Source organism: Ambystoma mexicanum, chromosome 2p (genome assembly GCF_040938575.1).
Source record: "Ambystoma mexicanum isolate Mex_15411 chromosome 2p, UKY_AmexF1_1, whole genome shotgun sequence".
NCBI classification, from domain to species: Eukaryota; Metazoa; Chordata; class Amphibia; order Caudata; family Ambystomatidae; genus Ambystoma; species Ambystoma mexicanum.
In genome coordinates, this window is record NC_090923.1 from 25,821,157 (window position 1) to 25,833,279 (window position 12,123).

General features: G+C 52.0%; 1 protein-coding gene across 1 annotated transcript in view; it reads right to left on the bottom strand.

The window, feature by feature from the left end:
• Window positions 1-360: 360 nt before the first annotated feature.
• Window positions 361-12,123, bottom strand: part of STAB1 (stabilin 1) — a 1,160,316-nt gene continuing 1,148,553 nt past the window's right edge. The window contains exon 69 of the mRNA XM_069643183.1: window positions 361-1,006. Coding sequence (XP_069499284.1) covers window positions 950-1,006 — 57 coding nt within the window. The 3' untranslated portion in view covers window positions 361-949. The remainder of the gene's footprint in view (window positions 1,007-12,123) is intronic.

Here is a 12,123-nt window from a genome sequence, read left to right on the forward strand (position 1 = left end):
GGACCTCTAATTCAGGTCCTAAATCTTTCCTCAACCATTGTGACACTCTAGCTGCGAAGGTCTGGCCAACTAACTCTACTCATGTAGGTAACACAGTTTGTGCCATTTTATCCTCCCTACATATTGAGCTCCAGGGGTCCAGTGACCCGCCTTCCATGCATGAACCACCACTTTCTTTAGCCACTCCCAACTAAGCCGATAGACTGTGCAACTTCAACTCAGGACGATGAAATGGGTTACACAAGACAAGACACATTACGAGACCCCTCAACCCAGATATAACCTTTCTTTTAATATGTACAACAAACACACAGACCAAAAATGTGGACCATCTGATAGCAACTATCAGCCAAACATCAATTAACTTAAACAATATTTATTGGTAGTTCGAGGCATCAGCAGCAAGGTCACTTCTTGGCCCACCTGAGCGAAATTGAATTTTTACAACTGGTATTTGACTGATCTGAAAAGGCATGCAGGGATTCAACATAACATTTCTCTTGAATATTAAACCCTATAGCAAGCCATACAAATCAACAAAAGCAATTAGAAAACTCTTTTATTTTTAGGATTTGGCAGAACATGTGTGGTCTCAGAAGAATTGCTGAGTTGTGCAGCTTTTATAGTGTATAAGGGATTAACCTTTTATTTTTCTGATTCCAGTGCCATGAGTGCTCAGCGCACTTGTGGCGGAGTCTAGGCCATGAGGTTACACGTGCTCGGCATCCACTCAGAAAGGCCATTGGCGTTGGGTTCTCCTCTGAACCAGCCCCATTCTCCTTCGGTGACTGCATGTGCTTGCCTCACGGTCACAGTCTGCAGCTTGGGTGCGTGCCACGTGTGCATGGTCCTATTGGCATACATTCAATACAGCGGCATCACATGCCGCATGCATCAACCACGGAATGCGTGCTGATAACACTGTGTCCATCTAGGGCTTCTAGAGGTCTCAGTTGTCTCCAAGGATCCTGTGGGTGTCTGAAAAGTTGTCATCCTCAAAATCGTCCTGCAATAGAAATGGAAAGGATGAGGTTCTGAGAAGGCATGGACTGCCAGATCGATAATGAACGATACCAAAAGCAGATGCACTGTCTAATGGAGCAAATATATTTATTAATAATCATAGAGAAGATGAAGACCGTTTGCCTAGCGCCACATTGGTCATCACTACTGCCTCAGCTCCTGCATCTCTTTTTATAGATTTGTCTATGCTTCCTTTTGTCCGAAAATGTGTGTGAGAGATGTGTGACATTACCCTAGTTTTATGGGAAACCTCAGTTCTTAACCCTCACTGTGCCCATTTCCTCTGCTCACTATGTCTCTGCCTTCCAGACATCTCTGTAGGGAGAAGGTATGGATCATAGTGCCTGCCCCCTCACTTCACCAGCAGAGGTGTGCGGACTGACTGTCAGAGAGAAGCAGCATTCACACATGAATGCTGAGGCCGCAATTAGGCTAAGGGGCTGTACACAGGGGTTCAAGCTGTGGGAGTCATGACACATACCACCGCCCCATGGCAGCGCCGTGCACCACGATTTGAAGACTACTGTCTTAGGGTGCTTCCATGGTGTTGTGGGCCCTCATAACTTGGGCATGTCGGTGTTTAGATGACTGCATCATATTATTGTAACCATTGTATAGTATTCCAGCATACATTATGGGCAGGGTGTTAATACATTTAGCTGTTGCTAATACAAGTATTAGGTGATGTCATATTTTGATGAAAGGGTGATGTGATTTCCTTGTGGGGTCTGTATCTCTATTTGCCAAATATATAATAAATGGTCATTCATTATGTTCCGGCCAACTCTGTTCTCAGTGAAAAAATGAGCACATCATGCTCCAATTACAATAAAAATGGTCTTGTTCCTGCCCCAAAAGGTGCCAGCATGTTTCCTACTGCATTGTTTGACATATGAACTTGGAGCTTTTCAATATGTAGTCTCACATTTAAATGTAGTAAAATATTCATAATTCTTGAATTTGTTTAAATTGTATCCTTTGTGTTGTGTTGTGGTATGCTATGTATATTGCTAGACGGCAACGTTCACCCGAAGGCATCCTGGCACTAAAAGGGTCCCAGCAGGAGAGCCTTCAACATAGCACAAGTCCACTAATAGAACAGAAACGTTTTTAGAAGATGCCGGAACAGCAGGTTATTCTCAGTGTCGAGAAGAGCGCAAGGAAGAGAATCCCAAAGCTTTGCTGCGGGCACAGAAAAAGCGCTGCCCGAACTGCAAATTCTTCATGAAACGCTGGTCCTGCATAACATAGGGCCGATCACCATCACCTCCGTTTTATCTCCATTCACCTTAAGCCAGCTGTTGCTCACCCACAGACTCCAAGCAACGTCTTAGATGGAAAGCAGTGTAGGGCTGAAAAAGATTAAGACGAACGATAATCTGAGTGTCCTCACCATATGAGTAGCAGAAGAGGTCGTGGGACTGGATGTGTTTGACCAAAGGCTAGATGCATACGTTGAACAGGACAGGGGCAGCACAGAACCCTAAGGAACCCAACACATGAATGGAGAATAAACAGAACGAAAAGAAGCAAGAGAAGGTGTTTGAGATCAATCAGTCAGAAAATATTTAAACTAAGACAGGACTGTACCTGAAAGGCCCGGGTTGGAGTGATCGATAGTGTCAAATGCAGCCGAGAGTATGAATAAAATCAGTGCACCTACACCATCCTGATCAGAAGGAGGGGCAAAATCATCTACGGTAGAGACAAGTATGCTTTCTGTACGGCAGCCGGGCGAAACCCTGACTGAAATGAGTTAAAGAAATTAGACTCTGCCAAAAACGCCCTAACCAGAGTGGTGGTCAGAGATTCAAGAAGCTTCATTAAAAAAAGTAAGAGCGGTGGCCACCAGGGGGCGCACAGGCAATGGCAGCCTGAACACGCCGCTCCCGCCGTAACTGGGCTACGCAGAGGGATTGTGCCCCCCCCTGTAACTCCCCACGGGACATTCACGGTCCGCGGAACCCGTGAACCTCGGGTGCCCCCCCGGGGCGAAAGAACGGCATCTGGGGACCCCCGGGTGCCCGGGAACGAGCTCTGCGGCCCGAAGGGAGGAGCCCCGGAGAGCCCCGGAGAGCCCCAGGCAGCGACCCGACCATCGAGGGAGGAGGTGGCGCGTGCTGGCGGCCTGGATTCGTGGGAGCGCACAACCCCCACTCCACCCCGAACACGGAGCGCGCCGGCGCCCCGGCAGAAGACCCGCCGGCAACACCCCTGCAGCACCCGAACAAGGAGCCGTCGCGGAGGGGAAGTCCCCCGTTGAGGAGCCGGATGAGACGCGGGCCGCGACCCGCTTAAGGAAAGGCGGCCTGCCTGCGCTCCCGAATTCGGAGCCGAGGTAGGTGGGGGGAGCCTGCCCCGGCCCCCACGCAACCCTAAAGGACTCCGGGGGACCAGTCGCGGGGCGCAGCGGACGGCGCGGAGGGGCGAGTCGGCCCCGCCCCCCCCCCTGTTGAGCCCCCCCCCCCAAAAATAAATAAATAAATAAAAAGCAAGGAAGACGAGGGGGAATACGTCCCCAGTCCTGGAAGTGACACAGACCATTCGGAGGAGAGTACCCTCGAACACATCACTTCCCTGGGTGGTGGCCCCTGGGTTCCTTCCCAGGGCGAGTGCCCGCCTGGGAGCTCTCGCTGGAGGAATCGCACCAGAGGGCCCTCCAACAGACCGCTATTGGACATCATTAACTGCTCCCCCCCCACCCTAAAAATTGCTAATCAAAAACAGAGGACACAAGGGGGGGAGGGGGTGTGAGGCCCCCACCGGAGGTCTGGTGGGGCGAGTGCCCGCCCACGAGAGGCCCCCCACAGAGGGCCACACCAGAAGGAAAGAGAGCGCGCTCCCCGACCGGGCTCTGCCCCTTGCCCCCAGGGGCGCATCAGCAGAGGGGAGAAGTAGGAGGACCGAATGAGTTGGCGCCATACCCTCCAGGAGTACCGCTACCAAGACACCAGCAGGGAGAACAGCGACCCGGACCGACGGACCGACATGTCCCATTCCGAGACCCCACCCCTGCCCGCCCTTACCATGGAAAAGGGCTTTGCCTCGGTCTTGCAGGAGATTAGGGACATGCGGGTAGACATTGCCCAAAAAATGGAAAACATGGACCGCAGAGTGGACAAAGTCGAGGATAGACTGTCACAACTAGAGTCCAACCAGTCCTCAACAGCGACCCAGGAGCTGGACACGGCTCTGAGACTAACGGCCCTGGAAAAGAGAGATGAGGAGAGGGCAAGACAAATGGACGACTTTGAAAACAGAGAGCGGAGGAACAACCTCAGATTTTTTGGGGTGCCGGAGTCGGAGGGGGAGACGGAAAGAGACTTGACCCGGGTGGTGAGGGACATCATCGCCCTCCTCTTCGCGGATGAGATGACAACCGAACCAACGTTTGATCGGATCCATAGAGCGGGGGGAAGAGCCGGGGGCCCCCGGTCTATTCTGGTCCGCTTCCACTACTATACTGAAAAAGCGAAGGTCCTAGAGGAGGCCAGGAAATCCCGAGAGATAACTTACAACAACGCACAGGTGGCCATTTTCCAGGACCTCTCATCAAACACGCTGGCCAAATGTAGGATGTGCCGCCCGCTGACCCGGATGCTGAAAACGAAGGGGGTGCGCTACAGATGGGGGTACCCCTTTTCCCTCACGTTTGAATACGAAGGCCAACAAGTGCACCTGATTACAGAGGAAGATATTAGGGGAGCCATACAGGAATATGCAACGGACCCGACCCCGCGGAGGGAACCCTCCGGGTTCGCCGCGGATGAAGCCAGTGCGCGCCGATCACGAGGAGAGAGGAGAAAAAAGACAGGCCCACGGAAATTTAAAAAATTGAACCCACCATCCCCATCGACGGACAGGAATGACACGGAACCCGGCCAGGGTGGAGCGAGACTGTCGGACCCGGGGGAGGAAGGGTGCTGAGGCATCTCACGGCAGGCGACATCAGCCTCGGGGGATCCGGGTAAAGATCTCACCACGGGGACTCACCAACTGATCCGGCCCGAAGACAGGCCGAACTCCAGGACCAGGGGGTCCGAACTTATGTGGATCCTCCCGGAACAGCAAGTATGAGAGTTACATTGAGGGAGGACGGCGGGGGGGTAGCGGGGGCTCACGGAGGCTCACGGAGGCTCGAATTTGGATATTCACCCAGCAGGAGGCGGTAGGCTGGTGGTCCGGCCGGTTACCAACAATGGTAGAACTGTCTGGCTGGACGCCGGGGTGGGGGGAGGGGGGTAGGGGGTTTGTTGATGTGGTTACGTTCACAGGGGGGACCAGGGGTCAGTTGGGGAAAGGTTTCAGGACCACCTGGGGGGCGGGGGGGAAGGGAAACGGGAGATCAGAGGATAACACGAAAAGAGCCGGACAAGGAAAGTGCCACGAGTCAGCTATCCAGTAGCGGGTTTTTTTTAGACAATGGATGATGATCTACCTACCCTGGGCTTGGGCTCCCTAAATGTGAGGGGGCTGAACACCCCCACCAAAAGATCCCTGGTCTGCAGGGAATTCAGGAGGGCTAAACTAGACGTGCTTTTCCTTCAGGAGACGCACTGGGCGAGGGGGAAAGAACCAAGGCTACGGGGGGGATTGGGGAAGTCCTCAGCGCCTCCCACAAGACCAAGAAAAGGGGGGTGGCCATAGTGCTAGCGAGGGACATTGGATTTGAAGTAGAAGCCTCAATGAAAGACCCAGAGGGGCAGTTCCTGCTGACGAGGGGCTCCCTGCGGGGCTCCCCCTTAACACTTGCAGTTTGTGTACGGCCCCAATGAAGGCCAGGCGCAATTTTGGGAGGGAGTGAAGAACAGATTGAAACTATTCGTACGCGGGTTGATGGTGGTGGGGGGGGAACTTTAACATGGTCCTGGACCCGAAAGTTGATAGGAAACGCTTGGAACCCCAACCCACCAGGGCTGCAGATGAAATTATGGCCCGCTCCTTCCAACGGATCAACACAGAGCTGGGCCTAGTGGACACCATCCCGACCCCTAGGGCAGAACACCCCTCCTTCACATACTATTCTGCAATCCACACATCCTACTCCCGAATAGACTACATCCTGGTAGACGAACCCCTGCGCCCATATGTCTCCGGCTATGAGGTTGACCCGGTCCCCTGGTCCGACCATGACCTGGTCTGTACCACCATTATAGGGGAATGGCGAGGTGGCAGAAAAGGGCGATGGAAGTGCAATGACTCCCTGCTGAAGGACGATGTCCTGGCGCAGGAAGTGCAGGACGCCATTACGGAATACTTCAAGCTGAACGACAATGGCGAGGTGGGTGCGCATGTGCTGTGGGACGCCTTCAAGGCGACCTTACGTGGGGTTCTCATAAGAATGGGGGCTCAGAAAAAAAGGGAGAGGGAGGCCCAAGAAAAATCCCTTAGGGAAAAGATTGCACAGCTCCAGCCGGGAGGCCCCCCGGAGGCACCCTTGGCTATGGATAAGATCACAGCCCTAGAAAATTACAAACTTCAATTGAAAGATCTCTTGTTGCACAAAACTGAGCGCAACCTCCAGCTAGTGAAACAAAAATATTATGAGAAGGGGGACAGAGCCGATAAAATCCTGGCCAGGAAACTTAGAGAGGTCCAGAGGAGCAGAATGGTGAGGGCAATCAGGAACGAACGGGGCTAACTAGACCATAGCACCCTAGTCATAGGAGCGGCTTTTCGACGCTACTATGAACAACTATATTCGTCAGAATATGCCGGGGAAGACACTCAGATTGAGGAGTTCCTGGACTCCATCCAGATCCCATCCCTGACAGGCGAGATGGCAGAGGGTCTAGAGGGAGGGGTCACAGAGGAGGAGGTGGAGGTGGAGAATGCAATCGGTGGGATGAAGGCGGGAACGTCCCCGGGGGGAAGATGGGTTCTCAGTATACTTCTACAAGAGGTTCCGGTCTATTTTGGCCACACACCTGGCGAGGGTATTCAATGCAGCACTGGAGGGGGGCACCCTGCCGGAAACGATGATGAGAGCCATCATAGTGGTATTGCCCAAGGAAGGAAAAGACCCCACTGACTGCTCCTCCTACCGCCCGATCTCCCTCCTAAATACAGATGTTAAGATCCTAGCTAAGGTGATGGGTAAACGGTTGGAGGGGATAATGCCCAAGTGAGTACACGGGGACCAAGTGGGGTTCGTGAAGGGCAGGCAGGGCTCGGATAATATCAGGAAGACCATAGACCTAATCCACTATGCCCAGGAATCAGACCTGGAGGCGAGTTTGCTTTCCTTGGACTCCGAGAAGGCATTCGACAGGGTCGAGTGGAGGTACATGCAACTCCTCCTCCGTCGAATGGGCTTTGGGCCTCACGTTAGGACCTGGGTCTCCGCCCTCTATAGAGCCCCAACAGCGAGAGTGCAGGTGAACGGGGAACTCTCCGACTCATTCCCCCTCACGAGGGGAACACGACAGGGGTGCCCACTCTCTCCGTTAATCTACGTCCTGACGATGGAACCTCTGGCCATAGCAGTCCGGGCCCACCCCGACATCAAAGGGATCAAAAGGGGAGAAGTAGAGTTCAAGCTCTCCCTGTTCGCTGACGACATCCTAGCGTACTTGGTGGAGCCCAGCTCCTCGCTCCCCCCCCTCCTGCGTCTGATGACAGCCTTCGGGCAGTTCTCGGGACTAAAAATAAATGCAGCTAAGTCAAAGCTCCTACCCATGCGGGCCCAGGACCCGTGGTTGGACCCCTGGGACAGGTGTGCGGGGATCGCGGTGGGGAGGGATTCCATCAGGTACTTGGGGGTAACCCTGACTAGAGATCTCTCGAGATTGGCCCCGGAGAACTATGGGCCTATCCTGGCGGGGGTTACGTCTGACCTGAGGAGATGGGATGGTATGATTCTATCCTGGTATGGGCGCATGACAGCGATAAAGATGAACGTACTGCCGAGATTACTATATTTATTCACCGCGCTCCCAACGGAGGTCCCCGCCCAGTTGCTCCGTGATCTACAAAAAGCAATCCGCGAATTTGTATGGCAAGGGAGGGCCCCGAGAATAGGAAAGGCCACCCTAACACTACCCAGAGAGGAGGGCGGGTTCGGACTACCGGACTTTCTCCTTTACTACCGGGCCGCCCAGCTGCGGGTCTTGCTGGAGCACATGAAGGATGGGATGGGCACCTACTGGTCATACCTGGAGGACATGGACGCCCACCCTCTGAAAGTGCGCGACCTCCTGTGGCTGCCGCGTAGACTCATCCCTAGCAAAATGAAAGCCCACCCAACCCTGGGAATACTTTGGACAATCTGGAAAGAGGGACCCACAACCTCATACCTCACGACATGGCCCTCTCCAATGTCCTCGCTTTGGGGCCACCCGCTCAAATTAGGTAGCAGGGGATTCAGGAATGCCCAGTCATGGTCGGACGGGGGTCTGGAATGGGCGGGACAACTGTTCAAAGAGGGCGAGTTCCTCGAATACGAGGCCCTGCGAGATGCACTGGGGCGGGAGTCCCTTTCAATCTTTGAATATCTGCGCCTGAAGGGCATCCTTTGTGACCAAACATGGGGCCAGAACCTACGGAGACAGCTGACCCCCTTCGAAAAGTTCCTGGACACGGCCACATCAAGGTAGGGGGCGGTCTCCAAAATGTACCAAATACTGAACACTGTTAACTTGGAGGTGAGAAGAGGGTTTCGGGGGTTTTGGGACGACCTGGCAGGAGAACCACTCACGGAGGAGGCGTGGTCCAAAGTCTTTAAGATAGCATTTCATGGGAACCTATTTACATCGGACATGGAGCACAACTTTAAGATTCTACAGGGCTGGCATAGGGACCCGTTGAAACTGTCCAAGATGTTTTCGGGAGTGTCCCCCAGATGCCCAAGGGGTTGTGGCCAAGTGGGATCGAGGGGGCATATGTGGTGGTCCTGCCCCAGGGTGCAGGAGTTCTGGGAGAAGGTACGGGGGTGGATGGCCGAGGTCACCGAGGAACTAATCCCTCTCAACCCCCTAACGATGTTGCTGGGCCTCCCCCCGGAGGACACTGAACTGTACAGGTACCCAAGAATGTGGGAGACGATGTTGCGAGCGGGCAGAGTGGCCCTGGCACAAAGGTGGAAGAGCCCAGAGACCCCATCCAAGGAAGATTGGCTTAAGAAACTCAAAAACATGTTCTTAATGGACAAATTGACGGCCATGGTAAATAACGAATTGGGCTCCTTTCAGGCTAACTGGTATGGGGTCTATGGGGCATGGGGCTGGGACCCCCACTGACAATATGAGTACACTCTGGCAGAATGGCGGGGGTGGGTTTGGAACGCTTTACTCAGGGATGTGGGAGTAGCCCAGGACCTGGGAGACGCCGGATCTCACTCAGCCAATTTGGACGCGAGAGTATAGCATACCTCTGTGGCAAAGTACAACGAGCGACGATGACAGCTCCAGCTGTTCGACTTTTGAAGTGACTCTGATCTGGGGGGAGGGGAGGAGTTGGGGTGGGGGGGGAGGGGGAGAGGGAACCTGGGGGTTTTATGACAATGTTAAAAAATGATGATTACGACGCTCCCAGCGTTGCCGTTTGTATTTTTCTTCGAAAAACCACCAATAAAACCAAAGTTTAAAAAAAAAAAAGTAAGAGAGATATTGGACGAAAGTTCGCCAGAATAGTAGGATTTAGTAGGCCGTTTTTTAAAAGAAGAATTACTAAGGCATGTTTGGACGCAGAAAGAGTAAAGGCTGATGAGCATGAATGATTCACCAAATGAATCACCGAATGATTCACCGAATGAGCAAGCCTAGGAGCAATAGACGGCATAATGTCCTTCAATAGAGCCAGAGGGATTGGATCAAGACGAGAAGCGCACTTCATCTTATTGGTGGCAGGAACTATATGAACAGGTGGAAATGGAGGGAAACAAGACCAAAAGTTATCTGTGTGGGAAGCCATGGCATCCGTGGCAAATTTACCAGTCTTAAGACCAGAAAGAGAAATGTTTCCACAATTGTCAACAATCTTCAGTATGAATTAGCTAGCCAATGAATCGCAAAAGAGTCTGTTTTGAAGGACCAACTTCATGAGAGGGTGAGTTGGACGAGAGTGAAAGTACAATATTAAAAAATCTCCTTAGGGTGGTTGAGAGCAGACTCAAAACAACATGTGTATAAACTACATTTAGCCTCACAAATGGCTTTATGATAGATACTTGTGATTTAGTGCAGTAGAATTTTGTCATAGAGACAATAACTTGGTCGCCTTTTCCGTTCGGCCTGTCTATGTTTGAGACGCAGTAGCCTAAGGTTCTCATTAAACCAAGGTTCTGAAGGACGACCACAAGTCTTAGACATTTTCAGAGGGGCTAATGAGTCAGCCTTGATGGTAAAAGCCTGTGCAAGTATAGCCGAATCGCAAACTAAAGAGTTGATGAAGACCTAGACCACCCATAGTAGAGATAACATTAGAAGCTAAATGGTCAGATGGATCATTAGGTTTGAAGTTAACATCTCCAACATTAAGTAAATAGGGATGCTGAACCTGCAGCTTAGTGCCAAGTTCCAAACAAGACTGCACAAAAGTGGAGTTGGAACGCGATGGGCGGTAAAAAGAATATAGACTGTCGTAGATGCCGTAACAGCCAAGCGTACTAAAAACATCTGCATTCTAATAAAAGTGGCAAAATAGTGCCAGCAAGATGAGATTTATAAATCAAAGCAGGGCCTCCACCAGGATGGGCAGATACTCTATAATGAGGGGGAAGGTCTGGTACATCCAACGGGCCAGGCAAGTCAGATTGCCAGGTTTCAGTCACACAAACTAGATCAGACAAATAATCTTATAAAGCATGGACGCAAGATGGCCATGGGCCACTGAGGAGCGTGCATTAAGTAAAAGACATTTCAAAGAGACAGTTGCAGGATGCCCGTTGCCCAAACCTACGGGTTGTTCGGAAGGAAAAACGGCTGGGATCAACGTATCCACTGGAGCCAGTTTGCGGTCAGTTAATTTATGAAAACTAGAACAAGAGCAATGTGCGACACATGCAATTCATGCCTCAGGTTGATCACAGCACACACTTATTTTTATTCTTTGCAGAATCATCAAACCTTCCTTGGATACCTGGATACCTGACCCCCAGCGAGGGAGCACGACTGGAGAGCCCAGAGTGGGAGATGGAAAAGGAAAGTTGGGGGAGTGAGGGAGCATGTTGCAGGACAGGAGTGGAGGGCTGTGGAAACACAGGGTGAGGGGGAAGAGTCTGGGGAAGAGGCCAAGAAGAAAAAGAAATGCCTGACCGGGTTTGAGGCGGTGATCATTGATTCACGCCCACATTGCGGCATCCTGTATTAGTCTGAGCCTCTCTGCTGGGCGCTTATCCCGTGCACGGGTGGATATCCTGCATTCAGCAGTTACACTTCTCAATGAGGTCCCTTGATGGAGTGTTCCACCTAAACCTTGCATGGCTGGGCCACTCGACAATGCTGGAGGCCTCTGCAATTACCAAAAGCCACAACATTGACAGACTAGAATCTAAGCGATGCAAGAAGGAAAGCCCAGAAAAAAAGCCTTGTCCAGCAACGCACATCAACGTTGCACCATCTCTTCTGCACTCCAGGAAGTAACAGAAGACCCTGCTTTTTACAGAGCAACATTTTGCTCATTGACTCGCTTTCACATCTTCCCTTACCACTGCTTTCCCTCTTGCCTGCCTGCTTTATGACTTGCAACAGTCTATGGCATCAGTCTTGGCTGTGGGTGAATCATTTTGCTCTTTCTCTCCTTTCTTCCTGACCACCCAACTCCTTCTGCTCCTCCCTTGCACTCCTGCTTGCTTACCACCACCTCCTCAGTCTTCAACACCTCCTTCCTATTTGGACTTCTTTACTCCTTATCACATCTAACCGTGTCCTCTGAATCTTGACTACCTTTCAGAATTCCATGATAAGATGGGCGTAGATCGAGAAGGCCTGTTCCCTTGTTTATTTAGTGCACACTGTGAGAAACCTGAAGGTGTCTCCCTGAGTATTCTCTGGGGATCTGTCTTTCAGGTGGCCAGGACACGGCTATTGCTATTTGATCCAGTTCCTGGGGGTGGACCAGTGAGGGAGGATCAACTGAATAGGAGTGGAAGTGGGACACTCA